At 35.7% G+C, this 24,634-nt stretch overlaps 1 protein-coding gene across 3 annotated transcripts in view; it reads right to left on the bottom strand.

Moving 5' to 3' along the window:
- SMC5 (structural maintenance of chromosomes 5) overlaps window positions 1–24,634 on the bottom strand; it is a 97,168-nt gene that overhangs the window by 27,098 nt on the left and 45,436 nt on the right. For all 3 annotated transcript variants that reach the window (XM_057548879.1, XM_057548880.1, XM_057548881.1), the window contains exons 9-14: window positions 20,197–20,452; window positions 18,220–18,374; window positions 13,068–13,181; window positions 4,109–4,203; window positions 3,332–3,464; window positions 131–304 (exon numbers count right to left, since the gene is read on the bottom strand). In XM_057548879.1, coding sequence (XP_057404862.1) covers window positions 131–304; window positions 3,332–3,464; window positions 4,109–4,203; window positions 13,068–13,181; window positions 18,220–18,374; window positions 20,197–20,452 — 927 coding nt within the window. The remainder of the gene's footprint in view (window positions 1–130; window positions 305–3,331; window positions 3,465–4,108; window positions 4,204–13,067; window positions 13,182–18,219; window positions 18,375–20,196; window positions 20,453–24,634) is intronic.

The following is a 24,634-nucleotide window of genomic DNA, read 5'->3' as shown; positions in this document are numbered from 1 at the left end:
ACCACAATGGAAAAGAATATGAAAAAGTATATATCTATAACTGAATCACTTTGCTGTACCCCAGAAACTAATGCAACATTGTAAATCAACTGTACTTCAATAAAAAAAAAATTTTTTTTAAATGACCAACCTTTAGCTGTTCTTCTAAGTGTCGTCTTTGCTCTAGATCCACAGTGACTGTGAGAAACTGGGCTACTTTTAGGGATGTGTTACTAGAAATAACTTTGTTTGAATAAAAAGAAGTTTTCACCACAAACTTTTCTTCTGCTGTATAAATTTGTTTTAATCGGGTTTCTTGTATTACCTATAATGTAAAATAAGCATTCAGTGCACATCTAAGAATAATTATGATATGTTTTTTTTTTTTTTTTTTTTTTTATAGCTACTTTATTTATTTATTTCTTTATTTTTGGCTGTGTTGGGTCTTCGGTTCGTGCGAGGGCTTTCTCCAGTTACGGCAAGTGGGGGCCACTCTTCATCGCGGTGCAGGGACCGCTCTTCATCGCGGTGCGCGGGCCTTTCACTATCGCGGCCCCTCCCGTTGCGGGGCACAGGCTCCAGACGCACAGGCTCAGTAGTTGTGGCTCGCGGGCCCAGCTGCTCCGCGGCATGTGGGATCTTCCCAGACCAGGGCTCGAACCTGTGTCCCCTGCATTGGCAGGCAGATTCTCAACCACTGCGCCACCAGGGAAGCCCTGATATGTTTTTAAAAGGACTAAAGAATTAAAAATACAGATCTCATGAACTTTAGAAGATCAAAATATACTAGATATACTTTCATTTATTTTTTAAAAAATGTACCCAACATCTCTAAAAAGGCGAGTGATAAAATTCAGGTTATTATTTTGGAAAACAACACTAAGGAAGAGAGAACTGGGAGAAAACCAAAACAACAGCCAAAGTTGGCTATACTTCTACTTCACTATACAATCTCTCCCAAGTAAGTGTACTTTTGGGACTTTGTTTTATCTACAGAAGAGATACCAGGAGTCAGCTTCCCAGTAGATTGAACTGTGTTATCTCAACTAACACATTTACTCTCCCCTCCCCTCAGTTATATTGTTCAAAGATACATAATCTTATATTTAATTCCTGTATATTTGGGGAATACTTAATGCACACACTTTTCAAGGACTTCAAAGACTTCTTTTCGCATTTTTTGGAGATCTCTTCTCTCAAGAATTTATTTAAGGAGTTTCATAAACTAATGCACATTCTAAACACCCTAACATTGGATTTGTTACTGTTATTTATAAAGAACAGGCTGTTGTAGTTTTTTCCAGTCTCTAAAGGTTTATTACCAGTATTCTTGTGGCTTGTTTCTCTCTAGAAGTTTAACTGAAGAGATAAGACATATTTAAGCATACTTAGTTTAATAGGGTATAAACTGGCATCCACAAATGCTGAATAATTTGAAATGAAGGGAAAGCCTAGATGAGATTAGCCTACCCACGTTTCATGAAAATAAGTTTTAAGCACACTGAAACTGACAGAGATGGTGGGAGTGCTCTCAGAAAAAAGAACATTGTTAAGCTAAGGAGGTCAGCAGACAATTTAACCAGAGACCAGTCTTGGAAATTAATGAGAACAACTGCATAAATAGAGTATAATCATTTACAGAATCCAAAATGTCAGGACTTGATAATAAAGCAAAACTTACACTAAAGAATGTTATTTTTATTCTAAGGAAGAAATATAGCCATTATTGTCATTAGGTAGACATGAAACATTAAGACAGTGAATTTCCTCAATGAAGGTTTGTATCTTCTGAAAGATGGCTAAGACAATGTCAAGGGCTTTATTAGGTGTCTGACTTTGCTTTACTCTATACAATGTTATTTTTCTAGTACAGACAGTAGAGTTAAAGCTCTCTAGATGACTCAACCAAAATGTTAAAAAGTAAAGTACATAAAAATAATTCAACTTGAAGCACTGTTCAAAAAGTGAAAGGATTTTCCAAGTGCAGTACTGTTCCTTTCTGCCCCAAAGTAAAGCTATGAAAGTCCTTACCAAATTTTCTATAGTCTTTCTGCAATAGTAAAGAATGCCTACTCTCCTAACCTTCAGAGATAGCGCCCTACCTACCCCTGAAGTTATGACAGAAATTGGATTGGTCTATGTATATAGTCTTGTCCTCTTTTTTTAAACCCCATCTATGAAGACCGAAGAGAGAGGTACACCCACATGGAGAGTTGTAGTTTTGCTTTCCCCAAATGGTCACCATAATACAATTTTTAATCAAAGACACAGGCAACTTACCATAATAAATAATTTGCTTGTCTGTGCAAAATGGGTTAGTAATGAGCCCGCATTTCTATCTTCTGTTAATGAGGTATATAGAGGCCCCGAAATTACAAATGAATATCCTAGGGATACTTGTAGAATGCTTGTTAAAAAATTTAAAACACATTCTCTAATAAATTCACTATTATAAATAGCACTTAGGTCTGTAATTGGGTCCTACAAGCAGTATTAATATGGCAACTTGGTATTATGGAAAAATCTGTTCTAGAAGAGACTTCTTCCCTGTTTCTCCCTTTGATAAAAGCAATGAAGGTGGTTTGGAGTCTTAGAGATTACTTGTAAGGAGAAGAAAACTCCAAGCAGCATTAGCAGAATATAGGAACTTAGAGTTTATGTAGCTGTACTAGACAGGAAAATGAAATCCTATTAAGGGTGGTCATTCACATGAGATAATCTTAAATGGAAACTTTAAGGGGAGGGCTTACCAAAGCAGTTCCATATCCTAGCCTACCATCCTAAAGTATAATTTGTCTGAAAAATAGAATACAGGAATTTAAATGATTAAACCATTAATGTTTGAACAAATGTTTGTCAAGCAAGGCAGAATCACGTAAGAGAGCCAGGTGTCTCTTCAGGTTTTAACTTAACTACCCTACAGGTATTAAGTTATTTATTTACTCTAGGTCAGCGGTCCCCAACCTTTTTGGCACCAGGGAACAGTTTCGTGGAAGACAACTTTTCACAGACCCGGGTTGGGTGGGTTGGGGGGATGGTTCAGGCAGTAATGCAAGCGATGGGGAGAAATGGGGAGCGGCAGATGAAGCTTCGCTCAGTTGCCCACCGCTCACCTCCTGCTGTGTGGTCAGCCTGGGGGTTGGGGACCCCTGCTCTAGGTAACTCCACACCACTCCTGTCGTAAAGTATTAGTCAACATTCACTGTCCTATGTCATATTAAAAATGGAAAATACCAAGATAATTTCTGTATGGTTAAAAACAATGACATGTTTCTTTAAATTACAAGTTTTCCTTGACTTTAAGCTAAGAAGTTTTAACTACATTTTTGGTACTGATTCAGTACTTTCTTACCCGTTCAATTCTTTCTCTGGTTCTTTCAGTTCCTACAGGAACTTCATGAATGTGATACTGGCAGCAAAGGTAACTCATGACAGGATCAGGTGCATCAAATAACTCTCGCAAATAAGAGAAAAATCCATATTGTCTGAAAGGAAAAGCAACTATTAGGTTTTTCTTCTTAAAATATCATTAAAAAAAAAAAACTCCTAGTTGACATGTGGTGACTAAACAATAAATAAAATATAAATTAACGATGGTACAGAAAGTATTTTCTTTGTATAGTTTAGTCACTTAATATTAAGTGATTAATATTCAGATTTATTTCCTTGTCAGAAAAATTTAATATTTATAATTACGAACTATTAATCTCTTCTTTTGTTGTTTCTACCATTGCTTTTATACAGAATTAAGACTTTATTTACTTATAGCTGTTTTATAATTGCAGTTTTTCCATTTGATCCTTCTGGAAATTATTTTTATTTATGAAGTGATGATTTACCCTTTTATTTTCCCAATAACTAACCAACTATTTTAGTAACTTTTACTAAGTAGTCCAGTATTATTCCACTGATTTAAAAAATCACCATCATATACTAACTGATACCATGGTCTGTTCCTGGGCCTAGATTTTTCCTTATTTTAGACTTAAGTAGAGATCCTAAAAAGGAATAATACAGCCTATAAGAAACATACTTATGTGACAAAGAAATAATTAAAATATATTTGAGAGAAATGATTATTCAATATTCAAAGTAACAGCTTAGTTCTAATAATATTTTCAAGACTTACTTGAGTTCATTCAATGGTCTTGAAGGTGCTTTGTCTGCATATGAACTCTTAGGAGCAATAACAGCATTCACTCTTAATTTTTTATGGTCATGAACCTTAATATAAGGAAAAGAAAATATTACTTTAATTACCATATACTATCAATCAAAATGATTTTTAAAGTTATGGTATTCTTACTGGCATTCATGGGATGATCAGAAATTTGAACACTGACTAGCTATTTAATGGTACTTATAAGAAAATATTTTAGTGTGATGATATTGTAGCTATGTGTTTTCACTAAGAGTACATTTCTTCTATTATCTCCACTGATAAATTCTATCAAACAGATAAGGAAGCAGTAATACCAAAAACCCTTTTCAGAACAAGAAGGAAGGGACATTTCCCAAGTCATTTTATGATTCCAGTATAGTCCTGACAAAAGTATTACAATATCCCTCATGAACACATATACAAAAATCCTTAACAAAATATTAGTAAACAGAATCCAGCAATATACACGACCAAGTAGAATTTATCCCAGGAATGTGAGATTGGTTGATTTTGAATGCTACATCAATCCAAGTTACTGTATTATCAGAATAAAGTACAAAAGCCATATGATTTTCAGCAAACTAGGAATAGAAAGAAATTTCCTCCACCTGGTAAAGGGCATCTATGATAAGTATACAGCAGACATAATACTTAATTGTGGAATATTGAGTGCTTTCCCCCTAAGCCTGGGAACAAGCAGGGGTATCAAATCACAGCACTTCTTTTCAACATTGTCCTAGAGGTACTAGACAATGTAGTGGAGCGTAATAAAGAGGTAAAAGATTAAAAAGAACAGGTAAAAAGATCTATTTGCAAGGTTATGATTTTCTACACAGAAAGTCCTGTGGAATCTATAAAGCAACTACTAGAATTCAAGAAGTGAATTCAATAGTGTCACAAGATACAGATCAAATAAAAAAAATCAAATTATATCTATGTACTAGCAGTTAACAACTGAAAAATGAATTTGAGAAATCCATTTCTAAGAGTGTCAAAAATCCATAAAATACTCAGGAACACATTTAACAAAAGATGTGCAAGACATAAACACAGAAAAAATAAAACACTGCTGAGAGACAAGATGGGATGGCGGAATGGAGGAATTTCATGGTGGCACAGATTAGCAATGTTGAAACTACTTTCACAGCCTAGAATGCTTGACTACTTTCACAGCATTCTACACTTGAACAAATTAGTAAATAAATTGATGATAAGGGGGAGAAGGAGGTGTTTTTCACTGCTACAGTAGGAAATTACAGATATGCAAAGGAGAAAGAGTAGAAGGTACCCTGTTGTGTTCGACTGTAATTGGAAGCATCAGTGTGAATTCATGGTGCCCTTATGCACTCTTGTTCTCCAGATAAATACAGAAATAAATATAGATATAAGGGTTTGCATGCAAGGGCTAAGAAGCAACGAGACACTAGCAGCAATGCACACATCTAGCACACAGATCTTGGTTTCTAAAAACTAGGGTTCTTTGGGGAAAAGCCTGATTGTAAGGCCCAGACACAGCAAGGTAAAGGTATAAGTCAACACCTTGCTCTCCCCAAAAGTAAGTAGTGCTCAAAATATGTTGGCAAAATAACATACAGCGGTCAAGCTGAAGGTCTCACTGGCCAAATGTGGGACAATTTGAGCATTAAAATAAATAATGATAGTAATGGATTAAAATCCATAAAACATAAAATTCTATGAATTTTATATGATATAATAAATGAGTAAATAAATGGAGAAGAAAGGGCTCTTCCTTACAGAATACCAACTAATAAATATAGAAAGAATGATGAGAATCATTAATGGTTCTTAAACCTACTAGGCAGTTACATGAGCAACAGGATATTTTTAAAGGCTCAAAGTATTTCCTCACACATAATTACAAACAGAAAAATAGTTTTACTGTAATGCTTGTTTTGAGGACAAATTTATTCCAAGCAATTTATATATTAGGGGACAATTTAAACATTATGTGACTCTCACATTTGCTTATGTACAATTACATCCATAACAAATATAAGGTTTTCTCTAGGTGAATGCAAAAAAATTGCACCCAACTGAATGGAGCTGTGTAGGAATAGACATAATTTGTGCACAAATACACAGACACACATACATCCCTCTCAAACATCTACCAGCTACCTGAGTTCACTACATATTATGAGCCACCCCTCAACCACATCTGGTGTTACAACTTTCCATCCAATTTTAGATAAGTGCTTTATAATTGTTTTACCTACTACACAATTCACATACGGAACCCTTCCAACGCCTACTTCCACAAGCCAACTTCAGGTCTTTCAATAAGGCACAGGGTTGTAACGTACAGTACAGGGAATATAGTCAATATTTTATACTAATTTTGTACAGTGTGTAATCCATAAAAACATCAAATTACTATCTGTACACCTGAAACTTATAAGTCAACCATATTTCAATAAACAAATAAAAATGAAAAAGCACTTTTATTGTATCTGCATATTTCTTAATAATTTAACATATGTAAAACTGTGCTTCCCCCCACCACCATAGCCCCTGTGGGTTTTTATTATACAATTTTGCATAGTACAGTAATTTTTAGGAATTATATATTGGTTATAGCAAAACCACCTGTACTTTGCTATGGAGAAATAATAAAGCAGGAGGAGACAAGACAGAGGAGTAGAAGGATGTGAGCTCACCCCCTCTTACGGAAATACCAAAATCACAACTAACTGCTGAACTACCTCTGACAAAAAAATGCTGCTACCTACCAAAAAAGATACCCTGTATGCAAAGACAAAGAAGAGCCACAACAAGATGGTAGGAGCAGTGCAATGGCAATAAAATCAAATCCCATACGTGCCGGGTGGGCGACCCACAAACTGGAAAATAATTATACCACAGAAGTTCTCCCACAGGAGTGAAAGTTCTGAGCCCCACGTCAGGCTCCCCAGCCTGGGGGTCTGGCAACAGGAGGAGGAGCCCCCAGAGAATGTGGCTTTGAAGGCCAGCGGGGTTTGATTGCAGGAATTCCACAGCACTGGGGGAAACAAACTCCATTCTTGGAGGGCACACACAGGGCCTTGCGTGCACCAGGACCCAGGTAAAAAAGCAGTGACCTCATAAGAAACTTACCTGCTAGTATTGGAGGGTCTCCTGCGGAGGTGGGGGGGGGGGGTGTCTGTGGCTCATCGTGTTGACGAGGACACAGGTGATGGTAGTTATGGGGAGTACTCATTGGCATGAACCCTCTTGGAGGCTGCCATTTTCTCACCAAGACCTGGCTCCACCCAACAGCCTGTAGGCTCCAGTGCTGGGATGCCTCAGGCCAAACCATCAACAGGGTGGGAACACAGCCCCACCAATCAGCAGACCAGCTGCTTAAAGCCTTCCTGAGTGAACAGCTGCCCGATAAACACACCCCTTGACACAGCCCTGCCCACCAGAGGGGCAAGACCCAGCTCTACCCACCAGTGGGCAGGTACCAGTCCCTCCCACCAGGAAGCCTGCACAAGCCTCTTAGACAGCCTCATCCACCAGAGGGCAGACAGCAGAAGCAAGAAGAACTATAATCCTGCAGCCTGCAGAATGGAAACTGTAATCACAGAAAGTTAGACAAAATGAGACAGCAGAGGAATATGTCCCAGATGAAGGAACAAGATAAAACCCCAGAAGAACAACTAAGTAAAGTGGAGATAGGCAATCTACCTGAAAAAGAATTCAGAGTAATGACAATAAAGACGACACAAGATCCTGGAAGAAGAATGGAGGCACAGATCGAGAAGACACAAGAAATGTTTAACAAAGACCTAGAAGAACTAAACAACAAACAGAGATGAACAATACAATAACTGAAATGAAAAATACACTAGAAGGAATCAATAGAGTAACTGTGGTAGAACTGATAAGTGAGCTGGAAGACAGAATGGTGGAAATCACTGCTGTGGAACAGAATAAAGAAAAAAGAATGAAAAGAAATGAGGACAGTCTACGAGACCTCTGGGGCAACATTAAACACACCAACAGTCACATTATAGGGGTCCCAGAAGGAGAAGAGAGATGGAAAGGACCTGAGAAAATATTAGAAGAGATAATGGCTGAAAACTTCCCTAATATGTGAAAGGAAACAGTCACCCAAGTCCAGGAAGCACAGAGTCCCAGGCAGGATAAACCCAAGGAGGAACATGCCAAGATACATGGTATCAAAATGACAAAAATTAAAGACAAAGAAAAAATATTAAAAGCAATAAGGGAAAAGTAACAAATAATGTACAAGGGAACTCCCATAAGGTTATCAGCTAACTTCTCAGCAGAAACTCTGCAGGCCAGAAGGGAGTAGCACAATATATTTAAAGTGATGAAAAGGAAGAACCTACAACCAAGGATACTCTACCCAGCAAGGCTCTCATTCAGATTCGATGGAGAAATCAAAAACTTTACAGACAAGAAAAAGCTAAGAGAATTCAGCACCACCAGACCAGCTTTGCAACAAATGCTAAAGGAACTTCTCTAGGTGGAAAAGAAAAGGCCACAACTAGAAACAAGAAAATTATGAATGGAAAAGCTCACTGGTAAAGGCAAACATACAGTAAAGGTAGGAAATCATCTGCATACAAATATGATATCAAAACCAACAATTATGAGGAGAGCACAAAGGCAGGATACTGGAAATGCATTTTAAATTAAAAGATCAGCAACTGAAAACGATCTTGTTTATATATAGAATGCTATACCAAAACCTCGTGGTAACTGCACACTGAAAATCTACAATAGATACACACACAGAAAAGAATAAGGAATCCAAACACAACACTACAGTTAGTCATCAAATCACAAAAGGAAAAAAGAGGAAGGGAAGAAAAAACACCTACAAAAACAAATCCAAAACAATTAACAAAATGGCAATAAGAAGCTACAGTCATCAAAACAGTATGGTACTGGCACAAAAACAGAAATATAGATCAATGGAACAGGATAGAAAGCCCAGAAATAAACCCATGCACATATGGTCAATGAATCTACAACAAAGGAGGCAAGACTATACAATGGAGAAAAGACAGTCTCTTCAATAAATGGTGCTGGGAAAACTGGACAGCTACACATGAAAAAATGAAATTAGAACATTCTTTAACAAGATACATATAAATAAACTCAAAATGGATTAAAGACCTAAATATAAGACCAGATACTATAAAACTCTTAGAGGAAAATACCGGCAGATCACTCTGACATAAATCGCAGCAATATCTTTTTCAATCTGTCTCCTAGAGTAATGGAAATAAAAACAAAAATAAGCATGGGACCTAATCAAACTCAAAATCTTTTGCACAGCAAACGAAACCATAAACAAAATGAAAAGACAACCCACAGAATGGGAGAAAATATTTGCAAACAAAGAGACTAACAAGGGATTAATTTCTAAAATTTACAAACAGCTCATGTGGCTCAATATCAAAAAAAACCAAACAACCCAATCAAAAAATGGGCAGAAGACCTAAATAGACATTTCTCCAAAGAAGACTTGCAGATGGCCAAGAGGCACACGAAAAGATGCTCAACATCGCTCAATATTAGAGAAATGCAAATCAAAACTACAATGAAATATCACCTCAAAAAAAAAAAAAAGAAAAAAAAAAAGGACTTCCTCGGTGCCACAGTGGTTAAGAATCCGCCTGCCAATGCAGGGGACCTGGGTTCAAGCCCTGGTCCAGGAAGATCCCACATGCTGCGGAGCAACTAAGCCCGCGAGCCACAACTACTGAGCCCGCGTGCCATAAGTACTGAAGCCTGCGTGCCTACAGCCCATGCTCCACAACAAGAGAAGCCACCGCAATGAGAAGCCCATGCACCACAACAAAGAGTAGCCCCCGCTTGCCGCAACTAGAGAAAAGCCCGCACGCAGCAACAAAGACCCAATGCAGCCAAAAATAAACAAACAAATATATTTTAAAAAAAGAAACATCACCTTACACCAGTCAGAATGGCCATCATCAAAAAGTCAACAAACAATAAATGCTGGAGAGGGGGTGGAAAAAAGGGAACCCTTTTGCTCTGTTTGTGGGAATGTAAATTGGTACAGCCACTACGGAGAACAGTACGGAGGTTCCTTAAGAAACTAAAATTAGAGCTATCATATGATTCAGCAATCCCACTCCTGGGCATATATCCAGAGAAAACCATGGTTTGAAAGGATACATGCACCCCAATGTTCACTGCAGCACTACTTACAATAGCCAAGACATGGAAGCAAGCTAAATGTCCATCAACAGATGAATGGATAAAGAAGATGTGGTACATATATACAATGGAATATTACTCAGCCCTTAAAAAGAATGAAATAATGCCATATGCAGCAACATGGATGGACCTGGAGATTATCATACTAAGTGAATTAAGTCAGACAGAGAAAGACAAATATCATATGACATGGCTTTATGCGGAATCTAAAAAAATTGATACATATGAACTTATTTACAAAACAGAAACAGACTTACAGACTTAGAGAATGAATTTATGGTTACCATGGGGGAAGGGCGGGGGGGGGAGGGATAGATTAGCAGTTTGGGATTGACATGTACACACTGCTATATTTAAAATACACAGCCAACAAGGACCTACTGTATAGCCCAGGGAACTCTACTCAATACTCTGTGATAACCTAAATGGGAAAAGAATTTGAAAAAGAATAGATACATGTGTATGCATAACCGAATCACTTTGCTGTATACCTGAAACTAACACCACATTGTTAATCAACTATACTCCAATATAAATTAAAAATTTTAAAAATGAAAAAATAAATAAAGCAAATAGGGCAAAATGTAAATAATTATTGTAAATCTGGGTAAAAGGTATATAGGAGTCATATGTATGACTCTTGAAACTTTTCTATAAGTTTGAAGTTATATCAAAATAAGTTATTAAAAAAAATAGAGGAGTGGAGGTATAGATGAAACAATATTAGCCATGAGTCAATGTATCAATGATACTAGTATGCAGAATTCATTTAAGTTTTAAAAATCTATTGTTTTAGTGGTGGCTACACTAAATAAAATTGAATTACACAATGAGAAAGTAATTTCCTTTTCAATTCCCTTTCAATATTTCTAATCATACCAATGAGTAAGTTACATATGGTGTTATCATGTCTTTAACTCCTTATTACCTCCTTTTAAAAAAATCATATCATCTGCTTTCGAGAAGCAACAGTACAGATCTCGGATTTACTAATACTGCTTTTATTGTCTTTACTGTAATGTAAATTATGTTTTTCTAATTTGGTAATGACATTATACTTCCTTTCAGAATATTTCATTTCAGTAACAAGAAGTGAAGTGATTTAAAGAAAAATTTTAAATAATAATATAGTTAGTACCCAGATATGGCAAAAATTGTGATGGTAGTACATGGTAGTATGCAGAAATGGCAAACACCATGAAGAAGGTTTGTAAGTTACTAAAGGATGGGAAATGGTACTCTAGTAGATATAATTACAGGAGGAGGTTATATACAATATATTTCAAAATTTAAAATATACACACAAAAAGTGATACATGTAAGAGGAAGTTCTAGTCCTAATGATGAGCCCCTATGGAAGGTTGTCACAGTATAAGAGAAAAAAAAAAAAGTCAAATTTCCAGGAACCTGTCATATTATTAATATACGGTTCAAATTCTTAGCACAGAGGAAGAAGCATGAGTTTTTGAGGCAAATCCAGTTACTCAGTGTAGGCTAAGCTGGCCATTTGCAAAATAGAAATCATCTAATTACACCTGACTCCAGGCCCTTCACACTGTGCCATGTCTCATAGACTTGTAATCCAAGTAACCTACTTCTTCAGTGACATCAGTTCAAGAACTCACTGTTTAGGCTTAAATAGTTCTGAATAACACAAATGCTTAACTTTTTGGAGACCATTTTATAATTCTGTAGATTCAACTTTTTTATCCAGTCATCTTTTATTCACATTCCCTGTCAACTCCCAAACCAGAAGGAGGGCAATACAGTAAAAGTCAAAGAAAGTAAAGATTCTTTCCAATCACTTGTGTACCAGAGAAATAGAGGACTACTTAAGCTGATTCACGGTCCTGTCCTCACTTAAGACTTACTAGAAAAAGTTTAAACAAAACAAAATCTAAACCTCATCTTTCCAGGGCTTTTTAAAAAGTAGAAGGCGTATTGCAAAAGGAAAAAGAAACCTTACTGGCAAGGATAGTAACATACATAGCTAACAATATATATTATATAGATATATAACAATATATAATAAAAACAATAGTGCCCAACAAACACTGTTCTAAACTTTTTCATTTAATAAATTATTTAATCATCACAACCATCTTTTGAAGTAGATATTATCTCCATTTTATAGTGAAGAAATTAAGACACAAAACATTTAGTCAACTTGCTGAAATCAGCAGTAAAGTCGGAATTCAAAGCCTGGTAGCCTATCTGTAGAATCTATACTCTTAACTAAGCCATGCTGTCTTCCAGTGGCTTATATTCTTGGTCAGTGGTGTTTTTCTAGTCAGATATAGCATTCTCATTCTTTTTAAAGTTTTTTATTTATAATAAGCTACAACATTATATTCCCCTCCAAAGAAAAACTGAGTTCATTCCAATACATTTCCAAAAAGGATGTCCAAGACCAAAGTCTCATCATTATGATGTTTCTCTTAAAACAATGTGACAGAATTACTCTTCATATTAATTCCCAATGGTAATTTCAAAAAAGGTTAAAGATGGAATTATGGGCTGTTGTTCCTCTTATAAAACTAATTCAATCCTCAGTGGTATAGACAGAAAAGAAATTAGCAAATTTGAATGATTTTACACTAGAGTTACTGCTGGTAAAATAGGTCATTATCATTTTTTGCTCTAGAATGAGGTTGAAAACTCAAGCACTGGAAGCTAAGTGTGAAGTGAGTTAAAATATTACAGTACTTGCCTCTTTGAGGAAAACCTCCATATCTTCTTGACTTTCAAACACAAAAGCTCTCAAGTCATTTGATGGAATATGATTTTCAATATATTTGGCATTTTTGTTATCTTTCATATTGATCTAAACAAAACAAAAAGAAAATAAAAGTTGATTTTCATGAAATCCAAACTGACCACTAGAACATAATTATACTTAACTTAGATTTATTAATCAGGATAAATAAATCCTCAAGAAAAAAGCAGACCAAAAAAGAACAGTTTGGTATTGAAGAGTCAACATTTTAAAACGGCTATTTAATTTACTGTCCAAGACATAGTAAAACAAAAGCTAAGACTTTAACAGCACCTAACGCATATTGATTTTGATACCGTCTAAGAAATAAAAAGTTCCTTTCTGGTCAACTCACTGAAAACATTTGAAATAGGGTTAGATTGTAACCTGAGTATAAACATTTCTCATCTGTCCCCAAACTTTTAATATTTTTCTTCTTAATCTTTAAGAGGAATTCATGCTATACATGGCAAAAACTAATTAGTATAAAAATACAAAGGCCTAAATAAAACTTTATGAAACTAATGAAAAAAACTTGCTATGGATTAATTATAACTATGGGTGCTTTCAAGAGAAACCCTAGGTTTGTACTACTAGAGCATAAACTTAATTACTTAATCAAATTAGACATTTGATTAGACATTTAATTAGACATTTTTGCACTTGAGGCTCAGTGCTATGTAAGATACTAAGACAGTTCAAGATCTAGGGCTCTGGGATCAGACAGATGTCACTTCCATTCCTATGTATGACCTTAATCAAGTACCACCTAAATCTCTGAAAGCTTTAGTTACTTCATCCTAAAATAGGTAGAGTAAAACAGTCTATATCTCAAAGGACTAAATGTGGATTAAAAGAAATAATACAACAAAAAAAATCAGTAGACTGCTTGTCACATAAATGTTGGTATTATTTTAAATTACAGAATATTGATCAGTATAGAAAGATGGGAAAACTAATAAACAAGCAAACAAATGAAAAAATCAAAGCCATATAAAATACCATCCCCCAGACATAAACACTACAGACATTAGATGTCTATTGTTTCACAATTTTTTTGGTAACAAGTTATTGGGTTGGCCAAAAAGTTCATTTGGTTTTTCCATAAGATGGCTCTAGCGCTTAGTTGTCCTTAACTTTGAAACAACTTTGTTAGACTATATTGTGACAGCTGTCATACCAGCATGCATTTAAAAAAAAAAATCAAAATTGGTGAATCTTTGTGTAGCCATTTTAATATTGAAGATGGAAGAAAAAAACAACATTTTCGGCATATTATGCTTTATTATTTTAAGAAAGGTAGAAACACAACTGAAATGCAAAAAAAGATTTGTGCAGCATATGGAGAAGGTGCTATGACTGATTGAATGTATCAAAAGTGGTGTGCGAAGTTTCGTGCTGGAGATTTCTCGCTGGACAATGCTCCACAGTCGGGTAGACCAGTTGAAGTTGACAGCTATCAAATCGAGACATTAATTGAGAACTGGCTTTATACCAAGCAAGAGATAGCCGACATACTCAAAGTATCCAAATCAAGTGTTGAAAATCATTTGCATCAGCTTGGTTATGTTAATTGCTTTGATGTTTGGGTTCCACTTAAGTGAAAAAAACCTTCTTGACCGTATTTCTGCATGTGATTCTCTACTTAAACGTGATGAAAACGTTCCGTTTTTTAAAAAAATTGTGATGGGCCATGAAAAGTGGATACTGTACAATAATGTGGAACAGGAGACACTGTGGGGCAAGTGAAATGAACCACCACCAACCACACAAAAGGCCGGTCTTCATCCAAAGAAGGTGATGTTGTTGGAAGGGAGTACTCTATTATGAGCTCCTTCCGGAAAACCAAATGATTAACTCCAACAAGTAATGCCCCCAATTCAACCAACTGAAAGCGGCACTTGACGAAAAGCGTCCGGAGTTAGTCAACAGAAAATGCATAATCTTCCATCAGGATAATGCAAGACGGCATGTTTCTTTGATGACCAGGCAAAAATGCTTATTGCTTGGCTGGGAAGTTCTGATTCATCCGCCGTATTCACCAGACATTGCACCTTCGGATTTCCATTTATTTCAGTCTTTACAAAATTCTCTTAATGGAAAAAATTTCAATTCCCTGGAAGACTGTAAAAGGCACCTAGAACAGTTCTTCGCTCAAAAAGATAGAAAGTTTTGGGAAGACGGAATTATGAAGTCGCCTGAAAAGTGGCAGAAGGTAGTGGAACAAAAGGGTGAATACGTTGTTCAATAATGTTATTGGTGAAAATGAAAAATGTGTCTTTTATCTTTACTTAAAACCCGAAGGAACTTTTTGGCCAACCCAATACTTTGTTGTAAGGAATGGTACAAATGAAAAAAAAAAAAAAGTGGGTGTTTGCTACAACTTATGGAAAGGGTAAAGTAACCCCAATATCACCACAGGAAGTCATCTTTTTTTATAGTTATGGATAAGCCAGCATAGGACTTAGCTCTCATTATCACTCTCCCCCAGGGTGCATTTATCAGAGACATTCTGCCATATCAGATTCTGGGGCCCACATCTTGTATAAGTTGGTTACACGGTCATCTAATTTTTTGATGAATTTCACCTGCTCGTTTAGGTAATGAGTCTCAGAGAAGTCACACAAGTAGGGGTCATTTTTGTCATTGGTCAGTTTGTGCATTTACAGTAGTGACTGATTCACAATTTTTTCCAAGTGTAATACACACTCCATTGCATTCATTGTCTGGTTTCCTGATATCCTGAAGGAAGATTTGGCCACCTTGTTGGTTCTGAACCTTCATCAGCTTCTTAGCGAGCTCCTTCTCCTCATGAGATTGGTGAAGAAAATATCTGGCAAAGTTCTTCAGAGCCACGTCTTTACAAAGTAGTAAGACATAGACAGGTAGACATAGGAGGTGTAGCTTTCCAAGATGTTCTGGTGGTTGATGGCAGACTCCTGTTTCACAATTTTTAAAAATGAAATCTTTCTATATATCCTATCCTGTAATCTGTTTTTTTTTTTTAAAGAAATACTATGAATGATGGTCTTTTTTTTTAAATTAATTAATTAATTAATTAATTAATTTATGGCTGTGTTGGGTCTTCGTTTCTGTGCGAGGGCTTTCTCTAGTTGCGGCAAGTGGGGGCCACTCTTCATCATGGTGCGCGGGGCTCTCACTATTGCGGCCTCTCTTGTTGCGGAGCACAGGCTCCAGAGCACAGGCTCAGTAGTTGTGGCTCATGGGCCCAGTTGCTCCGTGGCATGTGGGATCTTCCCAGACCAGGGCTCGAACCCGTGTCCCCTGCATTGGCAGGCAGATTCTCAACCACTGCACCACCAAGGAAGCCCCTGTAATCTGTTTTATAAGTCATTAACATATCATAAATGTCCCTTTATATTAGTAAATAGAGACCTATGGCAACATTTTAAAGGCCTATGGAGGTGGTGCAACGCATTTCAACTAGATTTTGAAGGGTTAGGTAAGTGTATGGGCAGGATACAGTTGGAAGAAGGTGGTCAGAAAAGTAAAAGGTTGTTCCAGGAAGGGTAAAATAACAAAGTATCTCCCTTTATCTCAGACTCAAATGTAATTCAAAAAGTAAATATAGGGCTTCCCTGGTGGCGCAGTGGTTGAGGGTCTGCCTGCTAATGCAGGGGACACGGGTTCGAGCCCTGGTCTGGGAGGATCCCACATGCCGCGGAGCAGCTGGGCCCGTGAGCCACAATTGCTGAGCCTGCGCGTCTGGAGCCTGTGCCCCGCGACGGGAGGGGCCGCGATAGAGAGAGGCCCGCGCACCGCGATGAAGAGCGGTCCCCGCACCGCGATGAAGAGTGGCCCCCGCTTGCCGCAAATGGAGAAAGCCCTCGCACGAACCGAAGACCCAACACAGCCAAAAATAAATAAATAAATAAATAAATAAATAAATAAGAAAATCCTTTAAAAAAAAAAAAAAAAAAAAGTAAATATATGCCAGCTAGTAATCTGACTTGGTGATAGGCTACTATCAGGAAATCAAGTGACAAGAGGATGACAAATCTAATAAAGACTAGAAGTACTGTTTTGAGGTTAGCATTTTAATAAAAGTCTGTTGAAAAATTACACTTGCATTCTAATTTATAATACTAAGGGTCACAGTATTTCTTCTTTACTGAATTAATCAAAACAGTAATGTCTGCATCCAAAATAGGTATTCCCTTCTTGATCAAGCAAAAATATTCTAATAATTCATACCTGAGCAAGGAGAGAATACAGTATTATGCACACTAATTTTGCTAATATAATGCAAACTATATGAAATGATTTTGAATAAAGCATAATATAAACAGGAGTTACAGAATATAGAACTTTTCATGAATCCTACAAGGATCTACAGTGAATTCTTTCCAAAAAAAAAAAAAAATCATCTAGCAAAAATAATCCTTTTATTATTTTGGAGTTTTAAGTGTGTGTATGTGTGTGTATGTGTGCGTGTGCGTGTGTATAAAACATGTCATTAGCAAAGAATGTGGTTTTTACTTTTTCATTCCTTCTCATGGCCCAACTTACCATTTAAAATATTTTAGATGGAAATCCTCCTAGTAAATCCACACCCACATTTCATTAAATGATTTACTAAATACAGCTTGCCCTATTCTTGATGACTCATGATCATTAATAAGACTTATCAAATGTTTATAAGGTCAATAAATTGTTGGTTTCATTCTCAGAATCCTCAGAATGCTTTATTTTTGTAGCAGATGATTTTGTTGTCTATCCTGTCAGGTGTTCCATATCAACTGTATTTATTTATAGCAGTTTTCTACCCTTTTGGCAGCATTTAATATATTGCCTGTTGTAACCGAAGAATAGCAATTGGCAGAAGGAAACCAGCTAACCAAGTTTACACATGATTCTTGGTCAATAAGTTGCCAGTTTCATACTTCTATCAAGAAAAAGTTCATAGGTTTATTATCAAGGACCCTTTAAAAAGCACATATATGGATTCAGCAGCATACCAGATGTCACAAGTCTACTAATGGAAAAGCAGGGTGTTAATAAGACTAAGAATTCTTAAAACAACAAAACCTACAATGATTACAATAATAAAACTAACAGATACTACTAAGATGAACAAATTTCTTACCGTGAGCATTATGGGTTCACAGACTCTTTGCTTAAATTTGTCTCTGTTATTTCTCAGCCATAAAACAGCATCATATGTATCACGGTATCTCTGTCTCAGCTTATCTTCCTTTTGATTCATAAGATTGTCAAAACGCACAATATGATCATCCACACCTAAAATTGGAAAATAAAGCATTATTCCTCTGAAAACTTTAATTAGCGAAATAATCTATTAATAACATAAAAGAATATCTTAGATCTAAAGGTTATAAACACCACTCAGCAAGTACCCAACACAGTGAAAAAGACCCACCCTGGACAAATCATTCTTAAATTTGTAAACACCTGGGATAAAAGATGATCTTTAAACTATCAAAAATAAATAGGTCACATACAAAATAATGAGAAAACACTAGATTTCCTATCAAAAGACAATGGCAATAGGCCTTCAGAATTCTGAAAGAAAAATTATTTTCAAGCTAGATTTTTATAAAATGAAAACGAAAAAAGGGGATAATGAAGTAAAGGTTTTTCAGGGATGCAAAGACTCAAATTAATTCCCAAATATCTCTTCTTAGGAGGTTATGTGAATATGTACTCTTACAGAACAAGGAAGTAATTTAAGAAAAATGAAGACACAGAATTCAGGAATAGCTTTTTATCCAACACAGAAAAGGTGTGAGACAAGTCCCAGGTAACAGCCATACAGGAGACCTTGAGAACAATCAGTTTAGATGGGAGGAAGATGGAAGGTCTCAGAACTCAAGAGAATGCCTGATAATTTTTTTTCCCAATTTAAGGAAATGCTAAAGTAAATGGTGTTTCTAAAAAATGGTAAATTAAAATCCTAAAAAAAAATTATCAATGAACAGAAATTAGATCATAATGCACTACTTGGCTCTGCTGTGAACAAGTTTTATTGTTGTAATAACATAAGTAATACTTAATATTTCTAGCTATTAGAATTAACCCATAAACAGACCATATAAAACTTAATTATGGTTCTCAATAAAATATGTTTTCAGCCTTTAAACTATAAAACCCAGAGTACATATTAAAGAATTAAAGGGAGGAAAGTAAAAAGGAAGGCTAGGAGTACCAGTATTTTTAGCTTATAAATGTGCATTCAAGCATTATCAACAAATGTTAAATGACAAAAAAAAGTAAGAATATTATTGGTAATAAATCAACATTAATAAATGTTAATGATTACTAATATTAATATAATAATGCCATTTGAGGAATTACAATAATAGGGGAGGTATCATGAGTTGAAATCCACATCTAAAGGAACAAAATATTAAAAGATGATATCTAAAATGATTAACCAAGCCATGGTGAAATAAAAATATGATTAAGATATATGAAAGACTATTAGAAAAAATTACTGAAATAGTTAAGAGTGCTTACTCTTGACAGTGGGTCTGGAAGTTGGAAAGGCACTGGGCTACCCTTCTTGTCTAGTGTTATTATTATTTTTTAAACCATACATGTAGCATTTTGCTAAACATATAAACAAATTTTTTAAATAACTGACCTTAGTCATATATACTGCGCAGACAGAATGTAAGATCTCCTCTAACTGAATAATGCTATAGATCTAGCCACATGGTCTACAGCAGAGAAAAAAAAAGATGAAATTGGACAGGCTTCAAGGAGCAAAGCTAATGGAAGGTTATGAAGGCTAGAATGAAGAGCTTAAATTTGACCTGAGAAATAACAGAAAACTGAGTGACTGTAAAGAAAATAAAATAAAGTAGTTTTAGAGAATTAAATCAACTGCCATAATCTGACATAAGACAACGGTCTGCTCGTGGCAAATCATTACACAATAGATATAGGTAATTAAGACACTAAAATGGAAGAACTGAACTGAGCTTCCTCAACAAGCAGACATGAACACTTAGACACATGATCAGGGAAGAAGAAAGCCCATCAACAGAGACATATCTCCATTTTATAAACATGTCTTCACTATAAGTTTAAAAAAACTTACTCTTCTTCTCCTTCTCTAGAGTTTCCCTCTCTCTATGCTTATCAATTATCTCGCCTTCACATAATGCCTTTTCATCTTGAACTCGTCTCAGATCATTTGTAATGGCATCAATTTGGGGTTGAAGGTTCTCACAGTTTTCTGTGGTCTTCAGTTCATTTTGCAAATCTTCTATCATTTTGCGGGTATTACTTATTCTCCTCTGTCGATCATGCTCTTCATTTTGTTTTACTGTTAAAGCCTGCTGAAGCGCCTCAATCTAATAAAACAAAAGCAGGTTAGCACTGGAGATTGTTTTTTCTCCTGGTTTATTAGGCTTTTATAGTAAAACAGTTTTAAAAATGCAAACAATCTAAGAACATGGGTTTTTTCCTCATTAAAAGGTATCCTATTAGAATTAAACTGTTACTCCTACCAGACTACCTGTCTCTTTATTTGTTCAGCAATACATTCCAAGTACCTAGAGCAGTGGTTAGCATATAGTTAGCATTCAGTAAATATTTGCTAAATAAACAAAATATTTATAAAGCCAATCAGTAGATTTCTAAATATTTATAGGAAGATTTCACATACTATACATCATAAAACTGAAAACAGTCACATGGTATACCACAGACTTTCAATAAAGCAGCAATAGAAATGATGATGAAGATTATGTCACCCTACTAATTTAAAACCACAATATACTATTTTCTTTCAATTAAATTATTTTCTACTAGCACTTCAAATTAGTATTTTAAGATTTTAATCCTCAATCTGTATGTTTATATTCAGGGTAAATCATTTTAAAAAAACCAGATCATGCAACTTGCCAGTGGAATTTTTATCAAAACCATACATGGTCTACCTAAGACAGAGTTATGATTTTCTTCAAGACACAGATGCATACACCCAATTTATTTTTTGCAAAAACAGAATTTTGTGTTAAATGAGATAAGGTTAACATATCACATAATTTGCTTATTAGTTACCTTTCTTTCCAAGTCAAATTTACTCCCTCTTCCTCCCCATTATAAATGTATATTTACAACATATCCATTATAGAAAATATAGAAACTTAAAACAAATAAAAAACACCTAAAATCTTAAGGTCCTTAAACATTTACATTTTAATGCCAGCCTATATCCATCAATAGCGCATATACGTTTTAGCAAATGGCATCACTAAAAATTTATTGAGAGCAGTTTCTCATTACCTCCATGTCCTTGCAAAACAAAAATTTAATACCTGCATAATGTTCTTTTATATGGATATACCACATTTTATCCCATTCCCTACTGTTGGAAATTTGGGTTGTAATCAATTTTCTTTTCTAAAAGTTCAGCTTTGACAGCATCAAGATAATGAACTGAATACATGCCAAAATCCCCTCTCCTATAACAAACATGCAGAAGTGAAAGATAAAATATTATGTTTGAAAAAATTAAGATTGTGTGTGTGTGTGTGTGTGTGTGTGTGACTGAAAATTAACAATGTTCAATGGGCCCAGAAGAAGGAAGCAGACAAGAAGCCACAGTGTTCAGCCAGGAAACCCATGAAGTCCAAGGCTTTTAGAAGAATAAACTGGCATGTCATGGGAGACAGAGAGAGAATTAAGAATCACCAAACACATGAGGAAGTCCAAGTCCATAAAAAAGGGACAAGAAATTTAACAAATATAACCTCTACAATCCCAGCAAAATAGAGACCACCAAGCTACCAAAAATCACTGGGCTGCTGAAGAAATTTTATACCAAGAGGTCTTTGTCTGATGTTGACCTGAAAAACTGAAAAGCAGCTTGATGGTCCCATGTCCTTCTAGCTAAATTTTCTGAGTTCTAACTTTAACTCATTTGCCACCTTCATCCAAGAAACTACCATAACTAACTAATTCCATCACACCCATGTTTAGCTCAGGCACAGTAAGTCCAAGCCTCCTGGATCACGCATGTTCGCTAGGATACCATCCCCATTACTGCTCTCTATCTTCAATTTCTCTGAATGTTCTCTCTTCTTGTTCTACATAAAACCTGGCTATTCTTGGAAGATACTTCTCCCTAGAGACCTTTCAAATGGTGACCTTTTCCTGCCATAATTCTTCAGAGCACTTCAGGACTCAGAAGTGGGGAGGGTATCCTCATCAATCTCCGCTGTACTACTTCCTCCGTTAATTGAGCCTCACTTCAGATCTTTGAAGATCATACGATCAGACTTTACCACCCATTATCTTTGCTATGTTAACTACCCTCCTCAAAGTCTTTCCTCACACTCTTCATTCATTGATGCCTTTAGCACCTGACTCACTGTCTTTCTCTCCATCATTATGCTGGCCATAATGGAACTCCAACATACATACAGAAAACCAGTCTAACTCTTTGGCCTCTGTGTTCCTTGACTTCTTCAACTGTCTTTTCCTAAACACCACCTCAGCCACCTTCTCCTACAGTTATGTTAGATTATATCTATAGTTGTATCTCTGACTAGATCATGTAGATCACCAAAAATCATACCACCTCTGAAAACTATTTCCACAATCCTACTCTTTGATCACCATCTCCTTTCCTTACATTTTACTTACTATGGTCTTCCTACTGCAACTATCCTTTGACTGCATAGGGTCCTGTAATCCACTGACCCTACTACCTTTTCACAATCCACCATCCCCCTCATTTCTTTCCTTAACTGGCTGAGGTTCCACAACTCTAGAATCACTCCCTTGCAAAAGCCTCTTGACCCTCCACCATTCCTATGTCACATTAGCAAGGAAAAAGCTTAGTCCTTATTAAACCTAAATATATACTTTCTATTTATCTGTATCTAAACAACTGAACTAATTGGAGAAACTCTTGAAAACAGGTCTTACTTCAAATTTATGGCCACAAAACTTAAACAGGCACTCAGAACTCTCAGAAAAACCTACTACATTTTTCTAATAAATGTATGCTCTCATTCTGAGATGAATTCACATCTTTTCCTCCTTCCTCAATCTTATATTGCTAAAGGCTCTCTCCTCACCCAGCTAATGACCCTGTCTCATATTTCATTAACAGCAGTGTTAAAATCAAGAGTACTCTGATCAGAGTACTTTTCCTCCTTTCAAAACCATCAACCTACCTCCATCTGTACTCACTCTGCTTTATCTTATACAATGTAAGGAGAGTTCTTGTAGCTACCTAAATCTTCCCCTCCAGGGCTACTCCAAGCAGTGTTTCTCAAATTATTTATGGTGAAGAATCATTAAAATAATTCTAAGTAATCACAAGTCAACTTTTATCAATTACAACTACAAAAAATTGCTAATAATCATTTTGGTCAATTAGCAATAATCAATTGCTAATAAAACAGTTTGGCAATTCCTTCAAAAGTTATATGTACACCTATGATAGTCACTTCTAGGAAATTATTCAAAAGAAATGAGAGCATATGTTATATTACATAAGAACTTGTACAAGAATACTCACGGCATTTTTTGGTAATAGCCCTAAACCAGAAACAACCTAAACGTCCATCAACAGATGAATGGATAAACAAATCGTGATCTCAAGAAAAGTGGAAAAAAAAAATCAAAGTGAACAGAGATAAAAATACAACATATCCAAATTTGCAGGACACAGGTAAAGCAGTGATGAGAGGAAAACTTATAGCATTAAGTGCATAAACACAAGAAAAGAGGAAAAGTCTCAAATCAATAATCTGAGCAGAACCTGGAAAAAGAGCAAAACAAACCCACATCAAGCAGAAGAAAGGAAGTAATAAAAATATGAACAACCTTAATGAAATTAGAAAAATAACAGAGAAAAGCCAATGAAACAAAGAGCTGGTTCTTTGTAAAAAACAATAACATTAACACACCTCTAGCAAGAATGATCCCCACCCTCATACCCCACCAAAAAAAAAAAAAAAAAAGACAAAGTAGACACAAATTACCAACATCAGGAATGAAACAGGGTTAACAGTATCACTACAGAACCTACTGACATCCAAAGGATAATAAGAGAATTTATGCACACATAAATTTAACAATTTAGACAAAATGGACCAATTCCTTAAAAAAACCACTAATTACCACAACTCAACCAATACGAAATAGGTTATTTGAATTGCCCTGTAACTATTAAGTAAATTGAATTCATAATTTCAAAACTCCAAAAACAAATCTCCAGACCCTGATAGTGTTATTTGAGAATTATTCAGAATATATAAAGAAGAATTAACACAAATTCTACACAATCTCTTCCAAAACTGAGAATAGGAGGGAACACTTCCCAGTTCATTTTAAAAAGCTACTTATTATCTTGATACCCAAAGCAGACAAGTATGAAAAGAAAACCACAGAGTATCACTTCTGAAGATAGACACAAAAATCCTTTAAATGTTCGCTAACAGAATTCAACAATAAGGAAAAGGAGTTATAAACTTATACACCATAACCAGGCAGGGTTTATTTCAGAAATGCAAGGT

The sequence above is a fragment of the Balaenoptera acutorostrata genome, chromosome 6 (genome assembly GCF_949987535.1).
Source record: "Balaenoptera acutorostrata chromosome 6, mBalAcu1.1, whole genome shotgun sequence".
In the NCBI taxonomy this organism is placed as follows: domain Eukaryota; kingdom Metazoa; phylum Chordata; class Mammalia; order Artiodactyla; family Balaenopteridae; genus Balaenoptera; species Balaenoptera acutorostrata.
The sequence above is the reverse complement of the archived record's forward strand: the minus strand, read 5'-3'. Positions and strand labels throughout refer to the sequence as shown.